Consider the following 26,002-nt stretch of genomic DNA (forward strand, 5'->3'; position numbering starts at 1 on the left):
TTTTAACTTGGCTAGAGGATCACTCCAATAGCATAAATTAACTTAGATATCATTTAATTGTTCTTTTTGTAACTTGCTGCAAGAAAATTTATATAACGCATGAGTGAAACTGGCTCTTTCATCACTTTAAAATTTGGGTTCTTTTGAAAAGAAAAAAATCCAGTATTTATAGCTCATGTTCCTAGCACATCAAAAATCTATTCTCAGTAAAAGAAAGGTTACATTATTATATTCAGAAACTCTATAATAAGGAAAATATTACCAAAATTTTAGGAAGATTTACCATTATCTGAAAATTAGCTTACTAAAATTAAATGTCCTTCTGGTCAAAATAATGGTTGAGATTAATACAAGCAGTAAAACATGTAAGTCTGTTAGTTAATTGTACATTTTCCATCTTTGTTTTTTTATGAGAATGAATTATACCCAAATTCATTCTCCCATTCAGTTATACTACTTAGCAAACTATATGAAAATACTCACATTAGGGGTGGAGTAAACCATAAGAGAAAGGAGTTCTTCAGTACATACTTATATATAAATCTCTATATACCTATGCTGCCATTGGTAGGCTTTTAACAACTAATCATGTGCATTCTATGTATGAGACTATAATTAAGATTTAATTCATTAAAAAGATGACAAAAAAAATTCTCCAATGAAGCAATTGTATGAGCAGCAGTCCATTTTCAGAAAACAAAAATAACTGTATCATTTTTAGCAAGGTAAAGTATGCTTTAAGTTAAACACGTGGTACCCATCAAAGGCAAGCTATATATTATTAGGAGTAAGTTGAATTTGCCAAAGCACTGTGCAGTGTATGAGACAAACATTTCAGAGGAGTGGAAAGCAGAATGCAAGTAAATATTAATCTGCAAACCCAGACATCCTCGGTTTATAATGCTGGCTGGCAACCTAACATGCAGTGATAAAAATCACTGTTAGAATTGTCTGTCAGAAAAAAAAAAAAAAAAAGAATTGTCTGTCAGAAGTAGCTACCTGCTCCCTTTATTGCAATGGTCCTTATTAAATAAAAACTATACAGATACCCAGTTTTGAAGGGTACCTTTATCTGAAAGAAAATATATCCTTCACAGAAATCTGAAATGCCCTAGCACTGATGATGAAAGTTTATTTACTTTCTAGTGGGCTTTTTCTTACACTTCATTATCATACTGATTTAAGGAAGCTCCCCCCTTGTATGTAACATACATGTTAAAGGTGGCAGATTCAGTGCAATTTTTATAGAAAGTTCTTGAATGTATTTACTTGCTATTCCTAAGTAAATGGGGAATTTATTTATTATTGCCAATAAATTTGAAGTTTTTTTGTTTTTTTGTTTTTAACAAGAGGCTCTTAAAGAAAATAGCAATTTGAAACCAAATTGGACTAAATAACCATGCCATTTCAGAAGTGGGAACTTTGTTCCCCTTTTCCCTAAGTAAAGTCAATAGATCAAAAAACCCACTAGTCTCTACACTACGAAGATGGCAATGCAACAATAAAGTTTGACTTTACACATTATCTTAATAAATAAATTAGAACTAAGCTTAAAACATTAACTTTCATAACAAAAATACACTACTGAAAAATATCAACAACAGCCGCCAAACAAACCCCCCCCCCCCAAAAGTCAGCTCTCACCTCAACAGAGATTAAACAAAAAACCTGAATCTTTACAACTCCTTCGGTTTAATTTACCTGGAATCAGCTCGGTATTTTTTATAAGCAGTAATCTTAAAGACTTCCCACAGTTAAAGGCTTATTTTATCTGGAAACAGCTTGGCAGCACAATGATAACTGAATACACAGTACACTATGTCTTCTCCAGCGGACTCATTCTCCATTCATTTCACACTCACGGTATGCATTAGGAACGAAATTCAAATGTTCTGTTTTCTACATTTCTGAACCACAGCCACTAATGAAAAGCACTGCAGACACCTCCAAGTCCCGTCTTACCATGTATGAGCCACAGTGAAGCGCCGACGTTGCCGGATGCTTTTATTCACCAGCAACTTTCTGAAAAAGCATGGTGAGTTCCTCGGTGAACTGCGTGGAGAAATTTTAGGAGATGTAGGTCTGTTTCCCGGTAGTCTCGGAAGCTCGAGTTCTAAGTGCATTTGCTCCTTGAAAGTCTTTATGTAAACCTCAGATTCAGAAGCAGTAAGTTCTTTTGAAGACTCTTTGGCTGTCATGTCTTATATGGAGCGCTGGCTTTCACCACCCAAAACAAAAACCTCAAACATAGCAGAGACACAGCTGCAGGTTAGGAGGCTGATGAGTCTGCAAACTGTTTTCCAATTTAATTTCAGAAGCCGTGGCTCCCGTGCGTGAGCTGCTTAGAGCAAGAGCAGCATACTCGAAGAATGGCAAGTCAGGCTGTCACAAGGAGCTTTATCAGCCTGGCTTTGCCTCTGAAAATGCGCCAAAGTGCTTCCTATGTCAGTAGCCTCCTTGTGGATGAGGTTCGTCTGCAAGCTACACACTGACACTCGCTGAATTCATTCAGCTGAATATACCAACTCATGAAATATTCATAAGGGCTTCTGATAAATCCTTTGCATGTATTTTTTAAAATATTATCAAGCTAGCTGCATTCACTAATGGATAGTCAGCAAAACCTAGGCACCTAGTCACCTGTTTTGTTCACACAAAAAGCAGAACTAGAGCCCTTCCAGCATGTGTGATGTTTAAAGTCTTCATTCAGAATTATCTTGCCCTGTAATGCACACAACAGTGACTCCACCTACCAAATGCTTATTGGCCTAGGATTATTTAAGTAATTGCACTCTGGTTCCCCCTCAACAACACTCTTCATTGCTCAGATTTTCACAAGATTTGTAAAGCTACTGTGCTCTTCACAGTGAAAACATTAAATCAGGGACTATCAAAAAGCCTAGCTAAAACAACCCCCCATATTCCATTTTCTGAATGAAAAAGCTGATTTGCTGAAGTTTTTTTTCTCCCCTCTCCAGAAGATCCAAAACAGCATTAATATTAAAAAAAAAAAAAAAAAAAAAGTCAGCTAACAGGAAAACATTGGATTTGGTTCATTCCCCTGAGGAATTTAAAGGCTAATCTTTATTCCAATAAACATTACCCTCATTCTTCTGTTTAAGCTCATTGTTCAAGGGTTGCCCACAGCAGCCACTCTGTTAGTTAGATGCAAAGTCACTTCTGAAACCCAAAGCTCCGCAGAACAGAAATGGAGGTAACAACCGGAAAAAACGCTGCCCAGGAAAAATACTGCCCGGGAAAGTGCAGAGTCCAAAGACAAGCGCTGTGCGCACATGTGTGTGTATGTGTGCGCATGCGCGCGCATACAAAGGCACATGCGTGCGCACGTACTCGGGTAGGCGTACAAGACACTTTATGTCTGTGAGTGTGTGTGTGTGTGTGTGTGTGTGTACTTTGTTCACAAGGGCTTGCAAATGAGATGTATAGACAGGGGAATCCAAAAAATGTCTCAAGTTCAACAGCAAATCATTATGACCGGAAATTTCATAAAAAAAGACTGGAATGCAGCTCCTATACTACAAAAGGTTCGTGGAAGGGAAAGGAATATGGTGCTGCTCAAAGTGTACGGATGTTGTTGAAAGTCTGCACCAGCAATGATTGCCACCAGGGCCAGCCTGATCTCACAAAAATTTGACAAAGCAGAACTCGGGCTAGTCCGCGAGAGAGGCAGTTAAGGAATGATTCACGGGAAGACTTCAGGGAATAGGGAGACATTAATTTTCCTCTAAGGTGTGAGGACTTCCACCTTTATAAAAGTCATTCCCTTATGTCATATACTGTGGCTGAATATCTGAAGGACCAAATAAGAGCAGACGATGACCTGGAAAAAGAGAAACCCCACACCAGCCTTTGGGGGAAGTTGGTCAACACTAACAGAAAGGATATAAACTCCTAGCATACAGGTACTATCTTGGAAAGATACCACTACTGCAATCATACACTCAGAATATTTCATGAACAGAAGTAAAGTCAGGGAATTTCACAGTTGTAATAAATCCCAGTAATCCAGGGCGCCTGGGTGGCTCAGTGGGTTAAATCCTCTGCCTTCGGCCCAGGTCATGATCCCAGGGTCTTGGGATGGACCCCACATCGGGCTCTCTGCTTCGCGGGAAGCCTGCTTTCTCCTCTCTCTCTGCCTGCTTGTGATCTCTGTCTGTCAAATAAATAAAATTAAAAAAAAAAAAATCCCAGTAATCACCTTGTTTGGCTCCTCATTTCAAAGACAGACAGTCCTAGAGAACTTTAGTAACGTGTCCCGTGTCATATTTGTAGTTGATGTTAGAGCTAGAGTTAAAGATAAAGAAGATAAAGTCCAGGCTTTCTGATTCCCAAGAGAGCACTCTTTCATTATATGAAACTGAGAAGCCAAAAAAGTCAGTTTGTCCAGCTAGGCCCTGGCACATCTTCTGTATATATTTGAATATATTTTAACTGCCCTACTTGAGAATGGATTGTTAGTAATATCATGGGAGGACATATTGCTGGTACCTATTATTTACTGCATGATGAAAACAAAACTAGGACTTTCTTCTGACAATAATGTGATTTAAAGCTAAGACATGAGAATATATGATCCTACCAATATTCAGAGTGACTCATTTACTAAAAAAAAAAAAAAAAAAAGGCAATTTGAACTTACCAAGGTCTTTCTCAGATTCGCTTTTTAAGGCTGCCAAAATATAGGAAGCATTTCAGGGATTGTTTTTCTCCCAAATGATGGCAAATTTCATAACCTAGATTTAGCCGTATATAAACCAGGGTTCAGATAAGGAAATACTGCCAGAGCATTCACTTACCTGAAGCAGCATAATGATGTAATTGTAATCAATTCCCAATTTTTATGGGCAATTTATGTGACATTATGTGACATTTCACATTACTCTTTTATTTGCCCACTATGACAAGCCAATGTCCCAGTTAAAGAAATTTTGAGTGACATCCTAAGAAATAAAATTCTCAAAAATAAAATCTTGTTAACTCTACCTAGTTTTGATAACATTAAGGAATACCAAAGATGGTTAATTGAGATGCAAAACTTAAAATATAATCAGACTATTTTAAAGCCTGAATTAGTTACTTCTGAAGAAAGGAAATGCAAGTCCACAGGTAAATGCATTAAAGTTTGTTTCTAGAGCCAAAATGCCAAAGAGAAACTCAATATGGTGTTAAACACTGAAGTCAAAAAGGAATCTAGAAAATAGGAAACAGGAGATGGTATATAAGAAAAAGTACACAAAAGCAAAGTAAAGGCAGATAATACCCTGTTATATTTCAGCAAAGAATACACTGTTCTGAGAGAGAAAGCCGGGAGAACTGGAGAAAAAGCCCAGAAGAAAGCAAACAGAGTTTACATGCCCTTCTGAGAGCCTAGAAAGGAGCCAAAGTAAAAACCTTCCTATCTACGTGCCATGCTTAGTCCTTGGCACCTCAAAAGGAGAGATGAGTAATTCTGAGTCAACTTATTAGTGTGCAGATAGTTGCCCTTGGGAATTACTTGAGAATTCCAATTATAGCTGGGTCTCAATGTTAAATAATGAAATTCCTGGTATCCACATCCTGTGAAAGCAATAAGGATCAAGAATTTATCATAACAAAATATCATTAAAGGATGTGAATAGAGTTATATGGTCAAAAACAATCAATAATGTATTATTTATTAATATGAGAGACAACTGAAAAACATTCTGACTTTTCATTAAACTGAAATGGAAAGTAAATTAATTACAACCAAACAAAATGATAAACTTAGAGTGCAAGTATTAGAACCTTGTTTAAATGTATTTTAAGGCTTATGGTTTTGTAATCAAATTATTTTAAATGAAACAATTACACTCTTTCCATATTCATTATCTTTTAGACTTTATAAATTTACCTGGAGTAAATTTTCTCTGAACTGCGTGACCAACTTTTATCTAACTACCATTATAAAACTGAAGTATTTTAAAGGCATAAAACCACAGATTCTATGCAATATTATGCATAACAGCGTTGAACATGAAATAGCATGGCTCACATTTACTAAAAATACAAAACTGGATATTTGAGAAGATAGAATTTACTCAGAAGCTTCTTTCTGAAGAGGAATAGATTTAAGACTATCAATATTAACCGAGTTAAACCATTGTGGATTATATCTTTATGTCACTAACCCGTGCTCTGTTTCTAAAACAACATACCATCTGAGCACAGCCATTAAGCTCTACTCAATTAAATACAGACAAGCTCTTCTTTCAGTCAGACAAGGTAAGAAGTGAATACAGAACACCGAGAAACACTGGTAGCTTCTTTTAACAGAATGCCCCACTCACCACAGATGGCAACTTCTCCCAATTTCTCTATTTCAGAAATTTCTTTATTTGAAGAAATAGAGCTGGAGTTATTCTAACATGACTTTGGAAAAGATAACATTCAGCTGAATGGAAATAGTTGTCTAGCCATGTTGGAGCAGAACCTTAACTGACCACTCTTTTTAGAATTAAGGATTACAAAAGAGTAGCTTATATTGATTCCATATCCACTGGGTGCTCGACTTTGTTGTAAGCATTTCAACAAGTTATTTCCGTTTATACTTATTATAAACTATCTGACAAATGGTATTGAAATCTTTGTTGGACTTCCCGATAGTATCAACCTCTGAGGGTCCTTGAGGACTGGGCTGAGTCTTGTTCATTTCTAGAATATGGAACTGAGTCTGGCACAGAGTCGATACTCAATAAATATTTGTAGACCGAATGCCCATTATTTGGTCATTTTCAGATGAGATCATCAAGATACAAAATTGTATACTTTTTAAGGAGTTGACCCTACATCACAGTTTTTTTTTAAATTTATTTATTTATTTTCAGCATAACAGTACTCATTGTTTTTGCACCACACCCAGTGCTCCATGCAATACGTGCCCTCTCTATTACCCTCCACCTGGTTCCCCAACCTCCCACCCCCCGCCCCTTCAAAACCCTCAGGTTGTTTTTCAGAGTCCATAGTCTCTCATGGTTCATCTCCCCTTCCAATTTCCCACAACTCCCCTTCTCCTCTCCATCTCCCGATGTCCTCCATGTACACCACAGTTTTTATAACAAAGGAACCTAATGGGACAAAAGAGGGAATGCATGCTCCCAGGGTGGTCTGGTCATGTCACCAAAAGTGTATTTTCTCAAGTACTACATGTCCTTGACTCTGAAGTCATTTAGCATGTTATCTTTATAAAATAATATGAATGCTTTACTTTCATCCATATGACACTACTTAATTACTCACTATTACAAAATTAGTGCTCCAGAAGGATCAGTTTTAACTTGTACCATCTCCAATGTCCCCTGAATCCCAGGGAGGGAAGCTATATTGCTTGAGAGCAAGAACTTTGTTTTGTTCACCAGTATAATCCCAATACCCAGGACAGTATTGACCACACAGTAGATATTCAAATAAATATTTTTTGGATGAATAAATGAATGATCTCCTCAGTACAGAATATGATAAGGGGTGGGAGGGAGGTTGGCCAAAATGGGATAAATGACCTCTCTCAAAGGAGAGCAAGATCTATAGTGGCATTAACCCATAACCCTTCCACAATTCTGCACATTATTTTATGTAGTTTCACTGCCTAAACATGTTACTTCTCTACTTTCTTTGCCAAGAATACCATCTCATCCATTAAGGCTAAACTCAAGGAACCGGATTCATCTGCAGAATGTTTCTGAGGATATCATACGACGTATTTTTGTTTGTCTCCCAGAGTAATCTACGAGCTCTCCAAAGACATAAACTATTTCACTCATCTCTTTATCTCCACAGCCTGACATCACTCTGATTGATTAATATTTGTGGACTGAAAATAGGAATAGAAAATGAATACAGTGCCCCAAATCATGCCATCCCATTAGCCACAGATTGTTCTTACTGTCTTGACAGCCAGTCCAGCCAATCCTAAGTTCTTGTACTTGAGCTTACAAATGTTTCCAAAATAAGCTTCTTAAATCCTAGCGGTTTGGCTATGTTTCCCATTTTAACTAGCATTTCCTCATTCTTTAAAAAAATAATAAATAGGGGCACCTGGGTGGCTCAGTGGGTTAAAGCCTCTGCCTTTCGCTCAGGTCATGATCCCAGGGTCCTGGGATCTCTGCTTGGCGGGGAGCCTGCTTCCTCCTCTCTCTCTCTCTGCCTGCCTCTCTACCTACTTGTCAGCTCTATCTGTCAAATAAATAAAATCTTTAAAAATCTTTAAAATCTTTAAAAAATCTTTAAAAAATCTTTAAATCTTTAAAAAATAATAATAATAAATAAATAAATAAATAAATAAAATTACTATTATTACTATTATTATCATTCACATTCCTACTGCAGGGCTAAAGCAGAATGCCCACGTATCACAATCTCCCTTCATTAGGTGGTGTATAGGTAGGACAGACTTGCTAGGCCCTCTCCTCATGGTGCTTTCTGGTTTTGGCAGAGTAATTAGGTGCTTCTCTCTCAAAGCACATCCTCTGAAAGCAGACTGCATAAGCAAAAATACTAAGGAAGCTCCTCTCTTTGTTTCCTAGGTCATTGTTAACATCAAGATATATTAGCAAAGATGAGTCAGATACCTAAATGCAAGGAGAGAAACTGTTCCCAGGGTAGGTGTTTTTAAATCTGCATTACAAGAAGATATTCCAGTTCCCAAAGATAATACTAACCTGTCAGCAAATTTCTTAAAAGGGTGATTTCAAATGAATAGGATATTAGGAACATATATGTTAAAAACAAAGGCACATTGGGAAAACCTCTTTCTCTAAATGAGCTTGTATCTCTCTATTATTTCTACTCTGTCAGTGGTCTTCTGTGAAATATGCAAAAAAAAATGGTATGGTATTAAACTACAGTTCAAATTTTTAAATGTAAATAATTATCTGTATAAGACCAATTAACTATGATACTACAGAGATCATGAAAAGAATATAGCACACATGAAAACTAAGTCAAATTCACTCGCTGCTCTTAAAAAAGAGACTAATACTCAGGGATTCATTAGTGTTTGTGTATGTATTTGCAAGTATTTTACAGAAACAATATTTTCCTAAATTAGTGGTGTAACAGTATGAGTCTACAAATGGTACAGAACACACATGAAGATGGAAAATGTTTCCAAAAATGGTGGATTTGATCATGATTGGCTCACTTAATTTCAACATTTGTTTATTTACAACATATTCTGTTAAAATCTATTTGCATTAAAAAATGTTTAAAATTCAGTAACATTAATGATGATGGCTTTTTGATTTATAATGAAGAAAGCAAAATTTTACCTACTAAGACTATGTATGAAATTCTACTATTAAGAAGTAACTCAAATTTGGGGTGTCTGAGTGGTTCAGCCTTGCATCTGCCTTTGGCTCAGGTCATGATCCCAGGATCCCAGTGTCCTGGGAGAAAGCCCCATCTCGGGCTCCCTGCTCAGTGGGGAGCCTGCTGCTCCCTTTCCAGCTCCCCCGTGCTTATAGTCCCTCTCTCGCTATCTCTATTATAAATAAATAAAATCTCCTTAAAAAAGAAGTAACTCAAATTTAATTTCATATAAGTATTTTATACCAATTAAACACTGCAATATTAGCATATGTAAAAATCCAAGAGTGGGGACATTTTATATGTAAGCGTGCTAAACTTTGTAGCAAAGACTTTTAAATAGAATGTATATTTTTATAAAGCTCCCTTGGTTACTTTTCATCTTTCTTGTTTTATTTCTAAATTTATCATACAATAAGATTGACCTTTTTTGGTTCACTGTTCCATGAAATTTAACACGTCTGGATTCATATAATCTTTATTATAATCAGGATATCGAACAGTTCCGTTAACCCTAAAATTCTCTTGAGCTATACCTTCTTTCCACTCCTGATTTCTGGGAATCCCTACTCTATTCTCCATCACTGTAATTTTATGTTTTCAGTAATGTCATAAATGGGGGATCACATGGTACTTAACCTTTTGAGATCAATTTCTTTCACTCAGTGCAATGTCTGACATTTAGACAATGTTACATTTATTAATAGCTCATTCTTTTACCACCACATAGTTTTCTGTTGTATGGATGTACCACAGTTTGTTTTTTTTTTAATCCATTCTTCACTGAAGGGACATTTGGGCCATTTCTAGTATGGGGCAATTTTGAATAGAGCTGTGATAAACACCATGTGCACATTTTTGTGTAAATATATGTTGTCATTCTTCTATGGCAAATACCAAGTAGTGGGATTTCTGGGTCACAGGCTAAGTGTATATTCCTCTTTATAACAAAAAATCAAGTTGTTTTCCAGAACAGATGCATCATTTTGCATTTCCATCAGCAACTCGAAGGTTCCCAGCAGCCCCATGGACTTGCTAGCACTTTGTCTTTTCAGTATTTTAGCCATTCTAATAAATGGGTAGTATATACCTCATACTGATTGTAGTTTACAGTTCCGTAGTGGCTAATGTTGACCATGTTTCCATATGCTGATTTGCCATTAGGACAGCCTCTTTGTAAAGTGTCTGTTTAAGATTCTTGCCCATATTCAATTTAGATTGTTTCTTTTCTAACAATGGAGACTTCTTCCCCAATCTTCCCACTAACATTTACTTTCCAGAATTCTCAAATAGCTAATCCATGCATTCTGTCCAGCACCTCAGGCTGTATTTAGGCGTAGAAAGAGAATGGAGCATGATTACTCCCATCTTACCTAGAAACAGAACATTAATATGATAATATCAGCTACAAAATTTGGAAGTTTCAAATTGACTTTATAGTTTGTAACACTTTTACATTAGCAACATTCTTCCTGAAGACTTTAATGTTTACATTCTTGAGTTGGCCATTCCTTTACTCCTGGAGGGCTTGCATTTGGACTATCAGAGTGACCTCTAACACTCATCCTTGCTGCAATTAGTCCTCAGTGTGGCTACTAAGGGCTGGGGCTCTATCACCAAAGAATACCAGAATGTCTGATACATTTTGTGCCTAGTTAGAAAGAGGCCCTTCTAGAAATAGATTCTAGGTGACTCCCAATTTCTCTTACCCTGACCACTTTTCAAAGCAATAGTTTCCTTTTTTCCACTGTAGCTTCATGAACACTTCTGAAAGAAACCCAACCTTTTCACTCCTCCTTACTTATTTCTATGTTTCTCCTAATTCACACATGCTTCAAAGATATTCTTACTGGGTGGGTACTATGTGCCAAGAATAGGACTTCCTATTATCTTTGGTAAGTCTACATTATTGCTTGAAGTTTTCATATTTGTTACTCCACATAAAATCATAATTCTAAAAAGCTTTGTTTTTATTTTAGTGAATCTTTTCTACATATACAATAAGTCTCCAATGGCAATGATGGTGTACTATCTGAGAAAGCTTCAGCATCAGTCTTATAACTGCTTCCTTATATGTATGTGATTTACAAAAAAAACTCTATGCTCTTAGAGAGTAAAAACCATAATATGTTCCTTTTTTTTTTTGAGTGGCTAACATTTTTATTTCAAAAATCAGGATATTGTATATAACACTTTCTGAAAAATAAGTAAGACATGTAATTAAATGAACTCTATGGATTTTTTAATTAAAGCATATTCATTTGACACTAAATTTTGTGTGAAGTCACAACCTTAATACTCATCAATATTCAAAATTTTTGTGTCAACCTGCAAAATTCTTGCATGCATATAAAAAATGCTTTGTGCATAATAAATGAATGTTTAAAAACCCAGGAATATGAATTAATAGTATGTACATAATCACAGGTATTAAGTTAATTCATAGTTAAATGTTAATATGAGTCAGGCACTGAGCTAGTTCAAGGAAAACTACAGTGAGTAAACTAGACCATGTCCATCCTCACGGTACTTACAGTCTAATGGCACAATATCACAGCTCAATTCTAAACATAATTCTAAACTAATCTGCCTCATTATTCACTTGCTCTCCTTTTAAAGGAGGTCAAAACCAGGTTCTCTTCTATTTCCCTCAGTTCTTGGGTTCCTCTCTATTTCACAGTAGATTATCTTCATGCAGAATGTCCTACAAGATAAATAAGGAAGCATTCTTGATCCAGAGGGTTTTTCCCCCCTTAGCATACCCTACCAGTCCTTATTCCTTACTCCTAGCTCAGCATATGACTTTTTTTTTTTTAATACTGAAGGAATGTTTATGCCCACCCAGTACATACACCCAACCGATGCAAACAAACAAACAAATAGAACCTCTTGTTTCATCTCTCTCTGAATTCTAACTGGGACAGACATAGGTAATTTCTGTCGTTTTTAAAGTAAATAGCAAGTAGTTTCTCTTCCTCTTAAACTAAAGTATGACTCCAGTGGTTTTAAGTTCTGTGACTTGGAATTACAAAGCCTAAGTCACATGAACGACTTTCAAAGATCTATCCTCTAATACTTGACTTTGAACGCTAAATAACTACAGCACTTCCAACTATTCCTTATCAAACACAGATCAGATACTTTTTTAACACCTAGGCTGAACCTTTGACATATGTAATAGTAATGGGAGAGGGTGTTTTGGTTTGCTGGGTCTGCCATTACAAATACCACAGATCAAGTGGATTAAACAACAGATATTCATTATCTCCCAGTACTGGATGTCAGAAGTCCAAGAGCAAGCTGTCAGCAGGACTGGCTCCTTCTGAGGGCTGTCTTCCCTCATGCATGACTCTGTGTTCATGTTTCCCCTTTTGTAAGAACACCAGTCCTACTGGATTAGGGTCCACTTCATGGTCCTCATTTTACCTTGATTACATCTATAAAGATCCTGTCTCCAAATAAAGTCACATTGTAAGGTAATGGGGATTAGGACTTCAACATATTAATATGGGAGGGACATAAGTCAACTCATAACTTTCTACCTTCTGACTCCTCAAAATTCATGTCCTTTTCACGTGCAAAATATGATCCCATTAAATACTGCCAAAATTCTTATCATTCTAGCATCAACTCTGAGTCCAAAAGCTCATTTAAATCATCCAAATCAATTATGTGTCAAATCTTGGGCAAAATTCATTGTAGGACAAAATTTCCTCTTCATCTGTGAATCTATGATACCAGACAGAAACAAGAGGTAGGACAGGCACAGGATAGGTATTTCCATTCCAAAAGGGATACACTTAAAAGAGGAAAGGGTCATGGGTCCCAAGCAAATCTGAAACCTATTAGAATAATTTCTGTTAGAATTTTAAACTTGAAAATAATCTTTTTTGGCTCAGTGGTTGGTCCTCTGGGCCCTCAGCCCTGAGCAGCGGGGGCCCTGCCCTCCAGAACCAAGGAAATGGTTCACCCTCTAAAACTGAGGAAGAGGCTCCTTTCTGGAATCAAGGAGGAAATGGCCCCACCTTCCTGGGCTTATGCCTTCTGGGCTTGTAGTGTCAGTAGCAGCCACTGGCCTCTGAATCACCTTCAAGATTGTCCTTCACTTTCCTTGTAGGATAACACATGCTTGAAACTGGATAGATCTACCAGCCTGTTTCCTACCTGTGGAATCTCAGAAGTCTAACAGCCTTCCTTCCTTTCATTCTGGCTCTGTCTCCCTTCCATCCAAACTGGCAGTGTTTTTGTTGATATACATTTTTTCAAAAACCTGGGTGTCTCCCATGCAATTCACAGGGGTCCAAGCCATCAGACAAGAAAGTCCATCACAGATCTTTCCTGGGTAACACAACTTTATTTCTGACTTCTGCCGAGATGACTGGATCCATGAGTTGCATGACTGTCTAGCTATACCCTTGATGTTCTCTCTAGAACACATTTTCTCTCTCTTCTTTCTTTCTTTCTTTTTTTTTTTTACAATAGGAAAAAGTCAAGAATTTCCCCAAGTCTTCAAGCTCTAGTTTCTTTTACCTAACAATTTCTTCTTCAATTTATCTCACTCCTCTTCTATTTTACTTAAGCAGAAAGGAGAAACCAAGTCATGCCATCAACACTCTGCCTAGAAATCTTGGCTGACAATCCAAGTTTGTCACTTAAAATCTCTACTTTCCATCCACAAAAAAACTAGAACATAATTCAGCCAAGTTCTTTGCCACTTTAAACAAGGATGACCTTTCCTCCAGTGTTCAATTCCATGTTCTTCACTTCCACCTGAGACCTCAGCAGAAGCACCTTAACATTCATATTTCTTCCAAGTCTCGTCAAGGTAATCTAGCCGCTACCCACAACTCTTACAGTCCCTACTCATAACTCAATTCCAAAGCCACGTCCACATTTTTAAGCATTTGTTACAGTAGGACCCAACTTCCTGGTACCAAAATCTGCAAATCAGTATTAATGGGACAGGGCTGCTTAGTCCTAGGTGTTTAAACAACATAAATTTATTTTTGTAAATCAAAGGTATTGGCAGATTTTGTTCCTTCTGCAGGTTGTGAGGGGAGGATTATTTTCTAGGCTTCTTTTCAGGGAGTGAAAGACAGAAGGAAAAAGAGAGCAAGTTGGGGGATAAGATATAATAACTAGTATTTATTGAGAGCTTACTATGTACTAGGTGCTTCTGCATACATTATCATCATATACCTTGCAATAGCCCTTTGGGGTATAACATACCCTTTACAGATGAACAAACCGAATTAGAGGAAAGTAAGATGAATTACCCAATATCATCCAGTTAGTAAGGACGTGAATCCAAAACCACTGAACTTCAAAACTTATGCTCTCATCTGCTATACTGCATTGCAAAGGAGAAACAAAAAGAAAACATAGGGATATGCCCTAAATATAAAGGAAATTTCACTGTATAAAACCTTTTTAACTTTAATTATGTTATATTCTGAAACTAGAATTGCTTCTTTATAAATGCCATATTTCATGACAACAGAAAATAATCTGACGATGCAATAAAAATTATTGGTTTTACCTCAGCAGCAACTCACTTCACTAATGAGTTATTTTCTAAATTATTTTGTCTGGGAGAGCCTGGGTGGCTCAGTTAGTTAAGTGTCTGCCTTCTGCTCCAGTCATGATCCCAGAGTCCCTGGAGCCCAGCATCAGGCTCCTTGCTCAGTGGGGAGTCTGCTTCTCCCTCTGCTCTTCACCCCACTCGTGCTCTCTCTCTCTCTCTCTCTCACACACACTCTCTCTTAAATAAATAAATAAAATCTTTACAACAACAACAACAGTAATTTTGTCTGAATGTGCTCTTATTAGTTTTAAGTCAATTTTGCAAGGGAGAACAGTGGTCAATGGGCGTTAACACACTCATTCACTTGCAACTTAAAATTAGAATTTATTTAACCTTCCCATGTTGTTAAAAATCAGGAATTTAGGGGCGCCTGGGTGGCTCAGTGGGTTGAGCCACTGCCTTCGGCTCAGGTCATGATCTCAGGGTCCTGGGATTGAGTCCCGCATCCGGCTCTCTGCTCAGCAGGGAGCCTGCTTCCCTCTCTCTCTCTCTGCCTGCCTCTCTGTCTACTTGTGATCTCTCTCTGTCAAATAAATAAATAAAATCTTTAAAAAAAAAAAAACAGGAATTTTTCCTATAAATCTCCTTTTGTTTCTGATCTTAAATATTAAAGATAGAAATATCCTCCTATGATTCTATTTCTAGCCTGTTTCAGCTTCTAAACAGAGACTCATGAAACATTTTGTGACTCCCAGGTTAAAATTTTCATTCTCTTGGTTATCATTACTAGGAACAGTATTTTCCTATGAAATCCATACTGACTGGGCACCTGGGTGGCTCAGTCATTAAGCGTCTGCCTCCGGCTCAGGTCTGGATTCCAGGGTCCTGGGATCCAGCCCCACATCAGGCTCCCTGCTCAGTGGGAAGCCTGCTTTTCCCTCTCCCACTCCCCCTGCTTGGGTTCCTTCTCTCACTGTGTCTCTCTCTGTTAAAAAATTTAATAAAATCTTAAAAAAAAAAAAAAAAGAAATCCATACTGATTCTCAAGTTCTGGGCTCGGATGTTAAACTGTTTTATTTGTACTACCTTAGCCATAACCAATATTTTTATTTTATTTTTGGCAATTTACAAATTGTAGAAGTGAGAGACCAACTTTTTAATGACACCACTTTTGTGTTATCTCTACATTTTTATCTTCCTTGGAATGCGGGTCCACATTTAGCAAATACACTAAGGTGCCACCTCATACCAACCCCCAAAGGAAAATGTAGGGGCTCTTTAATTCCACTTCTCAATCTGTGTTAGCACGAGTTCTTGGTTCAATTTTTCTGGATTTCCAGACACGTTTTGGGATTCAATCTGGGTTACAGTACCCACTAAAATCCATGCCCACCACTTGCCATACCCAGAAGCCAAAGAAAATTTCATCGTCAGAAAAATATACATGCAAAGTAAAGCATATTGAGAACATAAATGAGACTCAAATAAAAAAGAAAAGGAACACCCTTCCCCCTACATAGCAGGTGACTTACACTCTAAAATCACAGCCTATGATTATGCCTGTAGATTCCATCAGATTATTTTTTACTGCTAAGGAAATGTGCCTCTTAAGGCAGAGATCCAAATTTCTGAATCGTGACAGCAACAGCTGAAGACTAAAGATAGACAGTCAAAATAGCATTTTCTGTACATTTTCAGTTGTTAAAAAAGCAGTTACAGTACATAATGTATGAAGTATATTGTTTTAATCCTGTGGTGGCTCCACAGGGGAAAGACTTACGGCAGAAAGTATTATTTCCTGCTTTCATCGTATACACATCTTTAAAATGGTGATGGCTCCTTTTCTTAATAGAGTATTTCCCAATGTATTTTATATAGGTATGTATAAGCTTTATGAACAAAATGTTCCTGTTTGAAAATAAATGTTGAATTTACACGTGGCCTATCACACAGCCAAGTACACTCACCTCAGGGGCTATTTGCTTTTTACCTCTGCCTGAAAAGCTCCTTCTCTAGATCTTCCTATGGTTCCCTCCCTATTTCCTCAGATTCTGTTCATGTATCTTCTCCTCAGAGAGGGTCTACCTACTTATTCTATGTAACGGAGTGCCCCCAGGCCCCTCTCACCTTACTTAGCTCTATCCCTCTCAGACATCAGTTGTTGCTTGGCCCTCCCACTGGAACAAAAGTCCCATGAGGACAGAGACCTTCAGTTTTCTTTACCATGCTGACTCCAACACCTAAAACCATGTCCAGTATTTAGGAGGTCTTTAATAAATGTCTGCTTGCCACATAAAGGTCACCTAGTTAAACTGTAAGAGCACTTATCAGTCCTCCTTAAGTGCCATCTGTCCCCTTGTCAGTCACCTCAACCAAGTCCTTAAGCAAATTCATTCTTACAGTCCTGAAAAGAGATGCTGAAAGACATGTTCGAGGGCAAGGCTAAGACTTGTCTTGATTTCTCCGCTAATGGCCTTTCAGCCACCACTGATGGGCTACCATTGGAAGTGTAACCTTCCATATGCTACAAATATCCCAACTATCTATGGCTTAGCAGAACACTTCTCGCTAGACAGAAGGCAAGCCGACATGAACTTGTGACCTTCCCCGATGGAGTTGCCACACCACCACCCAGTGGGATTCCCTCTTTCAGACAAAACACAATGGTAACACTGTGTATAGAGGAATGATTCACAGGAGACACAGGAGCTCCGCCAAAGGCAGGAAGGCAATCTGTACAGAAAACTGTATGCTGAGAGGGCTTTCTTTTCATTTCAAAATGAGAAGCACGCACTTTGGGGGATGGTAACTGTCCATGCAGTCTTATATGTCCCTGAGTTGGGAAGACCCAGGATGTGGGAATCATCTCTCCTTTTCTGGAGCATGGTTCCAATAAGGAGTTTCACTCTGATGAACTAATCAAAATGTTTCTGGAACTTGATATCCTGTTTTTCATAGCTCAATAAATATTCGAGGGAGGCGATGAAGATGATGATGATGATGATAAAAAGTAGCAAAATGTTTCAAATACAACGGAGTTAGATGGCCAAAAATACTTATTAAAGTGATGATGGTTAATGGGATACTGAAGAATACCTCTTCAGAATCCAGATATATATAAAAGAATGAGATGCCAAGATGAGAGACCCTTAAATCTGCCTAAAATTCAAAATGATTCAGTATTCAAAACATTGAGCTTTTTTTTCAAGGAGATTTGTGGCAAGCATAGTAATTCTCCTTTCAATTCTAAGCTATCATTTATATTGTCCAGAAACGCTGCATTATAATTAAGAACTATTTTGCCATAGATAACATTACATTTCCTAAACAGTACTCTTAGTGTTTTTTATTAAGATTACTAAGCACAAAAAAACAGCAATCTATAAAAATCTGTATGTGAGAATACTTATGTGGAAACAAATTAAACTGCTGGTAAATGGAAGCGCAATCAAGTAGGAGAATGACCTAAGAGAATGAATTATTTATCAGAAGTCTGTGCCTTGAGATCTAACATAAGCCAGCGTCTTCATCATCATAGGATAATTCGTTCAAGCTCTCTGTTTCTCAGTTCCTTGCCTGTAAGATGCAAATGTTCATACCTAGCATTTTGCAGGGTAATTCATGTAAATTAATAAACTCCAATTTAAAATTTAAACAGCATTGCATTGGCAATGCAATCTGGTAGGTACATACATTCGGATAGTATACTCCCTCGTAGGATCTAAAAAGTGTTATTACAGACATTATCACATTCATTTTTAAGTATTCCCTGTAAAGAGGGAAATTCCGGCCTCACTGTGGCTCCTCAGCTTTTGTGCACAGTTCCCTGCGAGGCTACCTTTGTCCTCCTTTCCAATGTAACTAAGTAAAACTTTCTCCTCTAGACGTAAGGCAAGACTTTCAAAGCAGAGAGCATATATAGCAAGAATACCATGGAGTTAGTTTCTGACGATTAGTACATGTAACATTTCTTAGAAGAAAGAGCAGGAACAATACATCACTGTCTCCATTTCCCTATAGTGACCAGAATAATGCTAGATTTGGTTGGCTGGTTGTTTTTTTCTGTTACAATGTGCAAAAAAATTCAAAAGGGAATAAACATTTGTTGAGGGTTCGTTTGTACTAAATGCTTGAAGTATTATCTCATGTAACGCTTAAAATAATTCCATGATGCAGGTTTTCTTATAGAGAAAATTTCATGGAGAAAATAGTTTAAGAAATTTACTCAAAGTCAAAGCACTAATAATGATGCACCAGACGCTTTTTGTCTATTATTCTTTGCTCCTTTCATTATACCAGCGCTTTTGCGAGTGTCCATTTCCTTCACTGGCACCACCAGCATCACATTAAGTTTTATTTCCCAAAGCACACACTGGACCTGTTTTTTTGTTTTGTTTGGTTTGGGGTTTTTTTTTGTTTGTTTGTTTTTCTTTTAAAATTTTTTTCTCTCTCTCTTTTTAAAGGTTTTATTTATTTATTTGACACACAGAGAGAGAGAGAGATCACAAGTAGACAGAGAGGCAGGCAGAGAGAGAGGGGGAAGCAGGCTCCCTGCTGAGTGGAGAACCCAAGGTGGGGCTCCATCCCAGTACCCTGAGATCATGACCTGAGCCGAAGACAGTGGCTTAAACCACTGATCAACCAAGTGCCCCTGGATCTGTTTTTAAAGCTGCCTACACCTGAATCAGAAACCCCGAACCCAGCAAGTGTGTCAAAATGATCGTGATTGTGATGCACACCAAACTTTTTGTAAACTATGGCATTCCACCACATTTTCAGAGTTGAGACCATGGAATTCTAGCATATAATGAACCCAAATGAAAAAAAAAAAGAGCAGAATTATACAGTTAGTTGGTCAAGTTTCCTAAATATAGGTTTCTTGGCTTAAATAAATCTGCCTTCAGTTCGGAGAGCGAGCATGGAATTCTCAAATTCAGAAACGCTTAGGTCAGAATGACAAACAGGTGTTATCGCAGGTGTCAAGTCAAATCAGTTTGGTTGTGACTGCTTGGAGCACCAAGATGAGATAAAGAGGTTTGTGAGGCTGCATTCAGTGGGAAGAACAGCGTGATCAGTGTCTGCCTCAGGTCAGGAAAAAGGGAGTGGCAGCATTCAGGAAGTATAGACTGATCTACTGGGAGGACCTCTAATTATGCTAATGACTGAATAGAGGACTTCCTGTAGAGAGAGCCAACTTAAAGATACAATTTGAGAGACTGAGGGCCTCCTGGAAATAATAGTGAGAGTTTAATATAGAATTGAATCGAAACAACTCAGGATAATTACAAGCACATAATGTAGTTGGACACATTAGTCACCCATAAGGGTTCTCAAGAACAGCTTTGAGCGGATTAAAAGTATTCTATGGGAACCTGAAATGATTATTACTGAATGAAAGAAGCCAACCTGAGAAAGCTACATACTGTATGATTCTAACTATATAATATTCTAGAAAAGGCAAAACTATGGAGAAAATTTTAAAAATCTGTGGGGTGAGAGATGAACAGGCAGAAGACAGAAGGTATTTAGGGCAGTGAAAATACCCCAATAGTATAATGATGGCTAGATATCATAATACATTTGTGCAAACCCATAAAACGTACCAAAAGTAAAACTTGAGATAAACTGTAGACTTCTGGAGGGTAATTATGATACATCAATGCAGGTTTATCCTTGGTAATAATGTGCTCCTCTGGCAAGTGATGTTAATGATGGGGAAGGCTATGCATGTGGGGGGGCAGTGGGTATATGGGAAATCTCTCTGCTTCCTTCTCAATTTTGTTGTAAACCTAAAAGTACTCTTTAAAAATTAAGCCTTTAAACAACAAGAAAGTATTCTCTTACATCTAGATCTAAGTAGAGATGGGGAGGGAGGGCAATGATGATATAGAATTTCAACCTTCAGGACATAAAAATCATTCCAGCTCTACATTTCTGCACCAGCCGGGTTTTGCATTGTTCTGTGTGTTTTATGGATTGTCTCAGATTTGTCTGATGTGTGAACGTGTCTGTCTCCCCAACTAAACTACAGCAAGCTACTTCAGACAGAGATCTTATTTTGTTTCTTTGTGTCCCTCCCACAGTATCTTCCTGCAATCTTTTGCTCATAATAGAACTTCAATATTCATTACAAAATAAGCAACTAAAAAGAGAAAGAAAATAGCTGCTAATTCCTAAGTGTCTACTGTGTTCTAGTAGCTTTGCAGATATTACAGTACTTTTACAATATGTATTTTTATCTCCTGTTGTACAGCAAAAGAAACTCATGTTCTGAGAGGTAAGGTACTCAAAGGTGAAAACTAGTCATTCCTGAAGGCTTTATTCAGATGCAGCTGTCTCTCTTCAAAGTTCTTTCTCCCACTAGAATGTCTTCACTAAAATTCAATTACTTTATAAAATAGAGCATGTGTTTATTATTTTATACATAAAAATACATATATAAATATAAATATAGTCACTGCATTTGAATACCTACTTTAGGAAACATGCATTCATTCATAATTATCTGTGAATTAATGAATTTCTCTGGTACCCATCCACTTACACTTTAGTTCTATAGAAATGGGCTATATTAGAGAATAATTCCGTGTGGCTTTCTAATCAAGGGGAAAAGGGGCTTCGTGCTGGAGCTGACCTTTTCCCCCCAATATTGTCATTAGCTAATGCTCAAAGCTAGCTAGCTAGCTCTGGGTTTTCCCGACAGAAACAGGAGGGGTAAATTTTTCAGCCACAGGAACGCTTTGCTCCTAGAACTTTACCTAAAGGCAATCAAAAGAATGTACAAGACAAAATATTCGCTAGACTAGAAATTCTCTAAGGCAATAATTTGTCACATTCAACTTTATGCATGATGCAATGTGGGCATTCAATGTAAGCTTGGTCCTAAAGAAGTTAAAAACAACAGATTGTACTATTTTCTCCTCTCTTTATGGAAAAGGTAAGAAGACTAGTAAGTTAGAGTACAATTCATACAAATAAGGGAAAAAATGGAAAATACTGTCCAGAAAGAACCATGCAGAAACAGTCAGTTAATCAGAGTATACTAGACAGGGTATGATCCCTCTACCTTTTCCTTCACCTGCACTACTCTTGGTAAATAGAAGACCTTCAGGTGACTCTTCCTCATCCAATTCCACAGACACTAGTCAAAGAATATCATCATTCTCGGGCCAATGCTAGTTTTAATCCCAGAGAGACTGATACAGAAAATGACAAACTGTCCCTTCTTGAGGGAAATATTTAGGTTTATCACACCTCTTCTCAAATACTTTTAAATTGATAAAACATTGCAGAATAAAATATATATATATATATATATATATATATATATATATATATAGCCCTAAGGTTCAAAGTTTAAAGATACATGGATTTCTTGAGAACTCAATATATAATAAATGCATAATCACAAAGACCTTTTAAAAAACCCTGTGAATTTTCTATAGAAAATCCACGGAAAATCCAACAAATGAATACTAATAACATTTTAACAAAGTTTCTTTTTGTTTTTTGTTTTGTCTCATTTTGTTTTTTGTACCACAGTCTCCACCTAGCCTGGCTAGAAAGAATAGTGTGATTTCCTAAGAGAGAGAAGCAAGAGTGGTGGCTATTTCTTGGTAACACAGATAATGGCTTTTATATTCACCAGTTACAAAACAAGGCATTTAATTTTAAAAGTCCAAAGGAAGAGGGACGATCCCCTCCTTTGTTTCGTTACGGATCGAGATGCTCATTTCCAAAATCTCTCAAATTATGTATTGTTATGGCTATAGGAATTCAGCAAAACACCTGCTCAGACATTTCAGGAGATGATTATTTAGAGTTAGCAAAGTTTGACACTAATCACTCCCCCTCATTTTTCTCTTGGTTTGTCAAAAGCAGCGAACAGCATCCTCTCTGAACACTGTCAGGGCCTATCACACTCTCCTAAAATAATTGGAATAAATGTCATTGTCAGCCCTTTCATATCCCTTCCCCTACATACCACTTTCCCAACTCTGCCGGGGGCCACATGTGTGCCACCAACTCTTGCCTTTATTCACTGATGGCTTCTTGCATGTAAGTCTGCACGAAATGATTCCCTTAGAAATCTCCCCAGGATACCTACTGCTATCTATGAATAGAAATGCCTAAATAAGTACCCAGTACCACATAGATTTTCATAGCTGAGGAAGGCAGTGGTGCTATTAACATATCTGCTGCTTTCTAACAAATGCACTGGTACTTGAAAGAAAATTTAATGGAGATGTTTTATGTAGAAAAAGCAATCAAATTATTAAAGGACCAGCTGCCATTTCCTATGCACACAGTCATACTATTATAAATTAAAGTACAAGAATTAGTCACCTATCTCAACTGCCAAGACTCTAGTCACTGGAGAATAAAGCAGATGAAGCCAAGATTTAACTCCTCTGTGTACCAGGTCTCACTGACTAATTTCTCCCCCTCTGTCTCCATCCACAATCCCTTATATCCCTGGACAGATCAACCCGGCCATGTCACGCTCTTGCTTTTATCAGTTTCAAGATCCCAGGCACACGGGAGATAAATTCCAATCCCTTTAGCTAATGCTTCTCCTTTTCTGATCCTAAAAAAGTAATATATTCTTCTGTGGCAAACCCAAGCCAAGACCCTGTTCTGCCTGGCCCCGTGCTTTCTTTCAGCCTCATCTCCTGCCAACGCTCCCCAAACACTCCTCGTACCCATGTACTCAGCCCTCCAGCTGCACGTTTTCACACTTCCATGCATTTAATCACTCGTGCTGCTTGTTATGCTTGTAGTATTCTTCTCCTTCCTCTCCGGCAAGAAAATTCCACTCCGAACCCCAGTAAATGTCATCTGATTACCCAGCTCTTGGATGATTTCACAGACACCTCCCGGTTGATTTTCCACAACCTCTTGGCATTCCCATTGTCCTCGGTAGGTAACTTCACCATAACATTGATTACGTTATAGACTTGTTAATTATACATTGACATATCTGTTTTTCCCAGTTGGCTGTGAATTCTATGAGAACATGGTTTGTGTCTTAATGATCTTTATATTCTAAATTTCTACCAAAGTGTAAGGCCCACATTCAACAGATAGCCACTTTCTTGGGTGGTTAAGGGAATAAAGAATGCATCCTGGAATATTTAACAGCAACAAAGCATACCAGTACTGCTAGTTAATAATCCTCCAAATGTATATGTCACTCTTCTGCAAAGCCTCACAGGAAAAAACTAGACTTACCCCTGCCACTGGACATACTCCAAAGTGCATCTTCTATTATCAGGTTTGTGTTCCCAGCTTCATATGAAAGAAGGGTCGTTTATGACCCTTAAAGCATTGTTAACTTCCTTAGAAAGTCATTTGTAACTCCTCATACATTTTTAGTAATATCCATATAGTTAGATCAGTTTGAGTGTCTGTTACAGTTAGGAGTACAATGAAGATTTGCTGAATAAGCAAATGTATAAATGAATAAAATTATTAATGCATATAAAAATGGTGCTTTAGGGGCATCTGGGTAGCTCAGTTGGTAAAACGTCTGACTCTTGGTTTTGGCTCAGGTCATGATCTTAGGTGTCTGAACTCAACCTGGGGTCCAGACTCCCCATTCAGTGGGGAATCAGCTTCTTTCCCTTGCCCTCCACCCCTCTCCCCACTTCTGTGTGTGTGCACTCTCTTTCTAAAATAAATGAATAAATCTTTAAAGATAAATTAAAAATAAATAACAAAAATGATGCTTCAGTATGAAAATGTAAAATAAAAGGCATTCATACCTTGTTTGCTACTTTATGTAAGAAAGTTGAATAATGAAATGAAACTTGGAAACGGATAATTAAAAATCTTGTGAGTCTAAAGCAGTTTTCTGACAAAGTCCTATCTGCTCCAGCTCAGAAGTGCCTTAGAATGAAAAATTAGTATGCACACGAGTAGAGTACTGTCATAGAACAATGCTGAAATACCAGTGCAAAGCAAAACTGTGAAAGAGTCTAGTGAAAACACAGGGGAAAAGAAGAATTAAAGGCAGAAAAAAAAAAACACCTCTACTATAACCTAAACTTACTTCTTTTTTTTTTCAAAGGCTTTTGAGACTCACAGTAATAAAGTTGATTAAAACCCCTGGGCAAGAGTGTAGAAATATGCATCTCTGCAAAGGTCGTCATAAATCTAAATTTTGAAGATAGTGATCAGATTTCAGCAATAAATAACACAACGCTGTATATCTTTCCAAGAAAGATGGTGTTTTGATATTTTTTAAAAAATGGTTTCTCGACTAAACAAGTGGCTGAGATAACCAAGAGTTAATTGATTCCCTAGCAAATTAAGAGAGCTAATGCCTGAAAACAAGCCTTTCATGCTGTGTATGGCAGCAATTACTGTTACTCATCAAGTATCCCAGGTGTCTTCCTCTTAGGCAGATGGTAGGACAGCAGTTCCCTGCCTCCTTGTGAGAGTATGTAGCATGTGCCTAATTCTGACCAATGGACTGGTAAGGATATAACTCAATTCACTGCCACAGTGAGACCTTCCTCAGCTCTCTTTGTCCTCTTGCGCTTCTCATGAAGTTGCTGGAGACGGTGGCTGCTATCAGCCTGAGTCTGAGAAGGATTATAATCTAATTACATCTAGGTCAATATCCAAGATGCATGCATCTTGTATGAGAAAGTATGAGAAAAAAAAAATAAATAAATCTGTGTTTTAGCCTCTGCGAGTTTTTTGTTACGACAGCATAACCAGCCTATCCTGACTTACCCTGAGAAAGCGAGATGTTTCCTAGGTAAAACTAGATGGAGTATTTTAGTATATCCACAATTAGGTCAAAGTAATAAAAAGATCTCTGCTGTGCCAAAATGTGACTATGATTATTGTAGTCTAATTGCTCCCATTTTATTCAAGTACAGAGATGATCTGCATTAAGAAAAATTTTATAGTAAAAGAAAAATGTAGGTTGGGTCATAATTACATGATATACCTTCACTGTATGTCACTGAAACATTCCTTCTCATCATTCGTTTACTCTGGTATGTTGAAAATATGATTTTTTACGAAATATAGTTTATAGCCTGCATTTTGAACATATAACTCCATTGTAATGTGAAGTATACCCACCATGCCACTGAAAAGCTAGAAACGCTAAATTTGTCATTG

General features: G+C 37.4%; 1 protein-coding gene across 3 annotated transcripts in view; it reads right to left on the reverse strand.

Annotated features, from left to right (window-relative positions):
* Window positions 1-26,002, reverse strand: part of PDE4B (phosphodiesterase 4B) — a 567,587-nt gene that overhangs the window by 380,821 nt on the left and 160,764 nt on the right. The window contains exon 1 of one of the 3 annotated variants that reach the window (XM_046017692.1): window positions 1,963-2,389. The exons of the other annotated variants lie outside the window; for them this stretch is intronic. Coding sequence (XP_045873648.1) covers window positions 1,963-2,198 — 236 coding nt within the window. The 5' untranslated portion in view covers window positions 2,199-2,389. Of the gene's footprint in view, window positions 1-1,962; window positions 2,390-26,002 lie in introns of those variants that run through there. 3 annotated transcript variants of the gene reach the window in all.

The sequence above is a fragment of the Meles meles genome, chromosome 1 (genome assembly GCF_922984935.1).
Source record: "Meles meles chromosome 1, mMelMel3.1 paternal haplotype, whole genome shotgun sequence".
Lineage (NCBI taxonomy): Eukaryota > Metazoa > Chordata > Mammalia > Carnivora > Mustelidae > Meles > Meles meles.